The sequence below is a fragment of the Maylandia zebra genome, linkage group LG5, assembly GCF_041146795.1.
Source record: "Maylandia zebra isolate NMK-2024a linkage group LG5, Mzebra_GT3a, whole genome shotgun sequence".
NCBI classification, from domain to species: domain Eukaryota; kingdom Metazoa; phylum Chordata; class Actinopteri; order Cichliformes; family Cichlidae; genus Maylandia; species Maylandia zebra.
This window is the reverse complement of record NC_135171.1, coordinates 1,800,001-1,807,500: the sequence shown is the minus strand read 5'-3', so window position 1 is coordinate 1,807,500 and position 7,500 is coordinate 1,800,001. Positions and strand designations below refer to the sequence as shown.

The 7,500-nt window shown below is 43.1% G+C and overlaps 1 protein-coding gene across 2 annotated transcripts in view; it reads left to right on the top strand.

The window, feature by feature from the left end:
* The window catches only part of lamb3 (laminin subunit beta 3), an 18,898-nt gene extending 13,028 nt beyond the window's left edge, over window positions 1–5,870 (top strand). For both annotated transcript variants that reach the window (XM_076883638.1, XM_004571422.2), the window contains exons 13-22: window positions 237–597; window positions 700–848; window positions 957–1,168; window positions 1,406–1,612; window positions 1,720–1,864; window positions 2,029–2,236; window positions 2,530–2,671; window positions 2,757–2,933; window positions 4,283–4,442; window positions 4,789–5,870. In XM_076883638.1, coding sequence (XP_076739753.1) covers window positions 237–597; window positions 700–848; window positions 957–1,168; window positions 1,406–1,612; window positions 1,720–1,864; window positions 2,029–2,236; window positions 2,530–2,671; window positions 2,757–2,933; window positions 4,283–4,442; window positions 4,789–4,928 — 1,901 coding nt within the window. In that variant the 3' untranslated portion in view covers window positions 4,929–5,870. The remainder of the gene's footprint in view (window positions 1–236; window positions 598–699; window positions 849–956; window positions 1,169–1,405; window positions 1,613–1,719; window positions 1,865–2,028; window positions 2,237–2,529; window positions 2,672–2,756; window positions 2,934–4,282; window positions 4,443–4,788) is intronic.
* The last annotated feature ends 1,630 nt before the right edge of the window (window positions 5,871–7,500 follow it).

Sequence of the window (7,500 nt, the reverse complement as noted above, 5' to 3'; positions counted from 1 at the left end):
AGTTATTCAAATTCACCTCAAATCAATAGAATGGTTGAATCTTGGACACGACTTGGTGTTACAGCAGGACAATGAAACACAATCAATCCACCCGAGAAAAAAGTTCAAAGAAATCATTAAAAGCCCAAATTTAAAAAGAATGTGATGTAAGCCCTCTGAGCATGGCTGAATGTCTGCAACCTTTCCATTTTGAAAAACGCTTCGTAACTGATCTGTATGACCATCCTCTGTCTTAGCCTGTGACTGTGATGCCAATGGAACCCTCCCAGGAGTTTGTGACAAGCAGTCGGGAGTCTGTTTGTGCCGACCGGGCGTCTCTGGAGCTCGCTGCGACTCCTGCAGTCGTGACCGCTGCGACTCCTTCCCTGACTGCGAGATGTGTCCCTCCTGCTTCTTCAGCCTAAACGCTCAGCGAAAGAATGTCAGCTTGGTCCTGTTGGAACTTGCTTCCAGATTATCGTCTCAGTCTGGAGGCGGCGCTGACTTTGGGCCCCGCATCAGTTACCTGGAGGCCACTTTGAAAGTCATCCAGAACTCCATGTCCTTCTCACCCATCACTGATACACGTGATGCTCTTTCTAAGCTGAAGGAGCTCAGGTGGGAAACTGCTGACGAACTTAATTCTAGGTTTCACAAATACGAATCACCCTTAAATTCAATCACCTTACACTGTTTTTTCATTGATAATATCATCTCCAGGTACCAGGTTGATAATGACCTTTCACCCCTGACAAAAACTCCTGGTCTGGACTCTGAGCTGGACAAACTGCAGGACCTGCTGGAAAACTTCATGCTGGTGTACAATGCCAAGAAAGATGCCACAAAGAACCCTATCAGTCCCAACACAGGTCAGAAAAGACTAAGCATTCGCTGCAATTCTACAGATGTGACTGATGACTATTTTTGTATCACAACAGCATGAAATCCACTCATGTAGACTTTTCCTGTCTTTGCAGGGGCATTTAACACCATCAGCTACGCCTACGATAACTCGACAGACGCCACCAAAAAAGTTGAGGCCGGGAAAAATACCATAAAGGAATCAACTGGTGTCCGAGAAAAAACTGAGGACATTCAGAGCAAAGTTCAGCCGGCCAACACCAGAGATCTGGATAAACTGAACAACAGCATGGCCTCCCAACCCAACCTCACTCCTGTTGCCAAACAAGTAACTAGTAAACTTCTTGATCTACTGTTTAGCTGACTTGCAGCATATGAGTAAAACTGAAAGATCATTATCTTAAATAAGCATCCATATGCATATGTGTCATATTTCTCAGTGTGAGCATAATCCAGGCCATTAATCATAATCTTTCTTGTTTGTCCTGAGATGGAGTGAAAGTTCATTTTCTGTCATTCACACTAGTAACCGTCATTGCCCTCCACCTCTAACTCTGTTTTTCAGGTGTGTGGCAGTGTTCACTCCGAGTCCTGCACACCTCTCCAGTGTGAAATTGAAGATTTGTGCACACCAGGGGGAGACGCACCCTGTGAAAAGGGGGGAAAGTGTGTGGGCGCTCTGCCTCTGAGCAAGAAGGCAGACGCTGATGCCAATGATGTGAGGGAAGGACTCAACAAACTCTCTGGGAGGATCACCGATGCTGCAGAGAAGGTAGACACTTATAGCTACATACAAATAATGAGTTTTGTTATTCACACAAGTCATTCTTAATCCGTTTACACATCTCAAGTAGTTATTCAATGTCAATGTGTGCACAGCTGCAGAAAACACAGGAGATAACCAATCAGGTGAGGCAGTCTACAGAGAAGCTGTCCAGTAAGCTGCAGCAGGCCAGAGATAAACTCGAAGACGACCTAAATGAGACACGCAGCGTTGTGAAAGAGCTCAAAGACTTCCTGTCAGGTACGACTGTTTTAGGATTGTAGCATGAGTGGAACCACTTTGAGATGGAGGGTGAAACTTCTTTGGGTGTAACTGATGCTGAGATCAGTCACCCTTTAAACACCACCACAGTGCAAACTCCAGCTCCAGTACTAAACTCTAGCTTTTCCTATTTTGGTGACCAGACCCATCCGCTAACCTGACCCATGTCCAGGAGGTGAGCGACTGGATCCTGAATGCCAAGCTGCCCCCCAGATTGGCAGGGCTTAAAGGGAAGCTGCAGGAGCTGAAGGATCTGACAGCCAACCTACCAGACAGCACAGCGGTGCTGAAGGAAGCTGAGCCACAGTTAGATGCAGCCAAGAAACTGCTACAGGATGCACAGGATGCCAGGTTGATGCTCGCACTTCACTGTCAAACTGTTGAATAAGATGCTCCGTTTTTTAAAGAATTATCATCTTTGCTCCCACCGTTTGTACAGACCAAGCTGGAGACCGAACACATGCTTGTACAGCCACGTGAATGTCCCTAATGCAGAACTAACAAAGTCTATGTCTTCATGAACATGAGCATTAGTGCCTTACATTTAATCAGGGATTCGTTTTTCCAGACTGGTTTAATCCAGTCCTTATTTTTTGTCGTTTTTACCCATCAGTCCTTCAAACTAATGGTTTCTGTGCTTGCAGGGACACAGCACTGGGAGTGAAGGCTGATGTTGATGGGCTGCTGGCAGGCTTCACCTCAGTGAGCCCTTCCCTTGCTGAGCTGGAACACAAATTGCAAGACAAAATGAATGTCCTAGAGACCTTGAATAACAACCTTACTAAGGTAGAAAGCGTAGACGAAACAATGGTCTATTTATTACAATAAAAACTGCTTATAGGCTGAGTTTGGATGGGTTTTCTTCATACAGGCCAAAGACCAGCTGGTGCCAGTAGAGAAGGCTCTGGACGATGTAGCAACACTGATAAAGCCAATGAAACCCCAGCTGGAAAAGCTGAGAGACCTGCTGGAGGATGGAGGTCAGCAGGCTGAAGATGCACGGGAAAATGCAGAAAAAGCTGATAAAGAAGCAGCTGCTGGAAATCAGGTAAAAGATCTGCTGTAGCTGCTTTAGACTGACAGACGAGCACTGACTTTAATAAGGAAGAGAGAAGAAGAACCCAGTGTGAGCTTCTATTTGCATTTATCAGTCATCTGTAAACGTGAATATAAATGAATGTAATGAGTGTGCGCACACTTGAAAGCTCATAGTGTGTTTTTGCAGTGCAGACTGGTTCTGGGCTTTGTGGGTCGTTGTTCTTCATGCTGCTGAATAAAGTCGTGGATATCTTCGGTAACAGATTGTCGCTAACATTTAATGAAAATGCTTTCTTCTCAGTATTTGTTTATATTTTTAAAGTTACAAATTTAAATAAAAGTGAAGAATTCACATTTCAGGTAGGCCAGATTAAACTGTAGCTAGGTTTATTTAGCTCCTATTTACACTACACTGCCAAAGTATTTCCTCACCCATCCAGGTCATTGAATTCAGGTCTTCCAATTACTTCTACTTCTGTGTATATAATGAAGCATCACATATGCAGACTGCTTCTACCAACATTTCTGAAGGCATGGGTCGCTTTAAGAGGCTGAGTGAATTCCAGCGTGTTACTGGGATACGATGTCACCTGTGCAACCAGTCCAGATGTGAAATTTCCTCACTGCTAAATATTCCAAATGTTAGTGGTATTTAAAAAACGGAAGCGACTGACAGGAACTCAAGCATGAAGTGGTAGGCCCTGTAGAATCACAGAGTGAGCAGCAGAGGCTGAAGCACATAGGACTCCAAGCTTCATGTGACCGTGAGATTAGCTCATGAACAGTCCACAGGGAGTTTCACAGACTGGGTTTCTATGGCTGAGCAGCTGCAGCCTAGACTGACATCACCCAGCACAATGCAAAGCGTTGGATGCAGTGGTGTCAAGCGCGAGGCTACAAAGGCTCTAAAGCAGGGTTTGGTGACTGCCAGAGGAGTTCTGTGCCAAGTGTAAAGTTTGGGGGAATTATTGTGTAGCATTGTCTTTCAGGAGTTGTGTTCTCCCCTTAATTCTAGTGGAAGGACTTCTTCCTGCTTCAGCGTGCCGATGCATTTCGGACTATTTTGTGAGAACACTTGGGAGATGGTCTGTGCACCAGAGCCCAAAGCAAGGTCCATGAACACAAGCATGAGTGAGTTTGGTGCAGAAAGAGGAAAACTCACACTATGAGTTTTCTTGTGCAACCTCAGTGTTTGACCTCACTAATGTGCTTCTGGAAGAATGGTCAACATTCCCATAAACACTCCTGAACCTTGTGGAAAGTCTTCCTATAAGACTTGAAGCAAAGGTTTGGCAACATCATATTAAACGCTGTGGATTAAGACTAAGACTGAGTGCCATATTATGTGTGTACTTGTAGAACCTGTTGACTCTGGAGAAGCACCTTGACCATCTTAAAGAGAAAGTTGTTCCCGGGACAGATGGTGAGACGGAGCCAGCGGGGGATCGACTGAACAAACTGCAGCAGGATGCAGGAGCTCTGGCTAACATAACCCAAAACATGCTGCAGGCTCTAGACGGTAATTTAACCAACATTTCCACTAAAAGAAAAAAATTCACTCAATGCATCCTCAGTTCATTGGGGAAAGTAGGACATTTAGTCATAAAGCATAAAGTGTTGATTGTGAGGTTAGTAAGAAAGTTTTCATATCAACAGTTCAGTTGAATTTTTACAGGTAACTTTGTTGTTGCGTGCTGCTACCATGAGCTAACCCCCGCTGACTTGGTGGTCTAATATTATGCTTCTGTGGACATTCTGTGTGGCGCTCTGTAATGACTAAATATATCAGAAATCCAGTTGTACGGTCCTGACACAGACAGTGTGTGCCACTCCCTGTAATGCTCCTGGTGTTTGTTTTCTTCTAGGAAAAGCCGACTCCATCCAAAGACTGCAGGACGAGATAGTTCAGAAATCAACAAATCTTGAACAGCTCGATGTCGAGCTTAAAAGACTTCTGACACAACTCCGTAAAAAAGCTGACGATCTCAGTACCTGCCAGGGCTGAGCTCACATGTAGCAGTGCAGTTAGTATGTAACTGTAATATAACACTGTCTGAGGAATTACAACCATTTTATACATACTCTCTATTTTAAAGACTCAAAAGTAATTGGACAGTTGACTGACAGGCAGTTTCATTGCTGCACGCGACATGTTGCTCATTAAAAAGCTGAAAGATTTGATCCCAAATGATAAATTTATATTTAGTGGCTGTTCACAAGAACTAGGAGCTCCGAGATAAGTAAGTAGAGGCTGTCATTAAAAATCAAAATAAATCAGACAGACAGATTAGAAACAATAAAACTCAAATTTAAAATTTTGTGAGTTTACGTTTTAGACAATGTAATTCCTGCACAGGTGAATAACAGCATGACAGACTTTATCTGAAATACCCTGTGGTGGTGTACAGACGCAGTATTCATAGGTATAAGTATGAATATGCAGTATAACAACTCTCACTGTACCTTCTACTGCTCGTCGTGCTTGGAGACCAAAGTTACTTCAGCATGTACAGGTTACTCAGACCTGCGCTGTACCAGCTGCCTTTGAATGAGAAACATACGACAAGCTTTAATGGAAATGAATTTCAGCTTCATGAACACCAAAGCTGATGTTTTTGGTCCTATTTGAATGAAACCTTACCTGTATTTGTGCCAGTCACATCTCTCATGGTTTCATATTGCTGCCTGTATATTTATCACTAATCTGCAATCTGTTTCAACGTTTCATGTTCACAGCAACACTGCATTTTTCCAAAGTGGATAAAGGCTGAATGTTCCCTTCTTTACCGATTTGAATCTGTTGTTCATGCATAACAGGCAGGAACACAACCGGTTTAGTGAGAAAATGGTTGTTTGCTTGTTTTAAATGGCTGTATTTAATTGTTTCTATAATTTAAAAAACTGCATTTCACTACATTTGTGGAATAAAATCTATTCTTTATATCAACTTGTGTCATTTTATGAGTTCAGTTTTTTTTAACAAGAGCAGTTGGGAAACATCAGGATAACGTGTACGACATGTACGTGTAACATTGTAGTGACAGATAAAGGCTCATCATCATCAGTACTGCAGTATCAGTGAATTCAACTCAAAATGTAATTTAAGCTCATTAAAAATGCCCTCCAGCGTAACTGACAGTAGACAAAATCATTAATGCAAGTTTAAGACAATAACCTGGACACGTTTCGAATCAAATTGATAATAACAGAGCGATGCTGGACACAAGCAGCTGTGTTAGTGTGACGCCCTGCATATTTGAAGCATTGCAATAAACTTCTGTTCTTACTGAATCTGTAACATTGCCTTGATCTGCCTACATCATTTTTTAAATAGTTTATGTTGTTAAATGAGTTTTGTGTCACTGTGCACAGAGAAAAGCTCACCTGGTGTAGTGGTGATGTGTTATTCACCACTAGATGGAGACAACCTGGCACTGGTAGTTTCTCTACACTCTACATTTCACACTGAAAAGCCTTGGTGGGAATTTTTGTTTACATAGTAAGCAAAAGAATACATGTCTTGAGGTCTTTCCAGTGTTTTCAAAATTGTGTTTTTCAGTTTACTTGTGTCAGCTAGTGGGAGGGCAGAGAGCGCAGCCTTTACATTGTTTTATTGTAGAGTGACAGGAAGTGAGCTTCTAATCAGGCAGAAATATTGACAGAAGGAAATATTTTCAAATAAAAAAAAATGTAAATTTTTTAAATTTCAAAGGAAATACATTGATGAAAATCAAAGAAGAGCAAATGTATGTGATGTTCCATTTTCCTGAGAGCTGATTGGCTGTGATGACTCCTTCAAGTACTACATGCTACTTTGTCCTGCTAGTTAAGCCTGCTGTGTCAGGATGAGGTCGTGGACGAAAGAAGGAGGACCCAAACGCTGGACTCACAGGTAGGTGAAGATTGGTGTTTTATTGTCAACGGAGTGAACAAACAGAACAGAAGTAGGAAACGGCTGGCCGACTGACTGAATGGATGAATGAAAGACTGACTGACAACTGACCGGCTGACCTGACGGAACTGAACAGAGGACAACCTAACAGCGGCGAGAACAACATCACAATAACATCAATGACACGACATTGGACTGGTTGAACTGAGGGACATAAATACACAGGCTGAGTGATGAGAGATTAGAACCTGGTGAGTACACAGCTGAACATAATGACCTAATGATAAACGGGAAGAGGACGGAACATAATGCACATGGACCAAGGCTAACACAATAAAACAGGAGGTGAAGCAGACAGAATATAAACAGTGAACATGAACTAAGAATACTGGGTCAAAGACCCAGAAACCCTGACATGCTGTCTGTTCTCAGGCCTCCTCCTGTTTCACTGCCACCACCAGAGGGCTCCACTGACCTGCCTGCTGACATCAGACCACACCCCTGTGTCATGTGACCTGGCAGGAGTACCAAAGCTGGACTCAGACCTGGCCCAGGCAAGTTCAAAGGCAGCTGTGGTAGAGAGAGCAGGGAGTATAGTAGAGCACTGGAAGGATGAGGTGGAAACAGGAAGCGTGTAGATTCAGTGGATTTGGCGTCCTCCATCTGTCTCCATGCTCTCTTTACT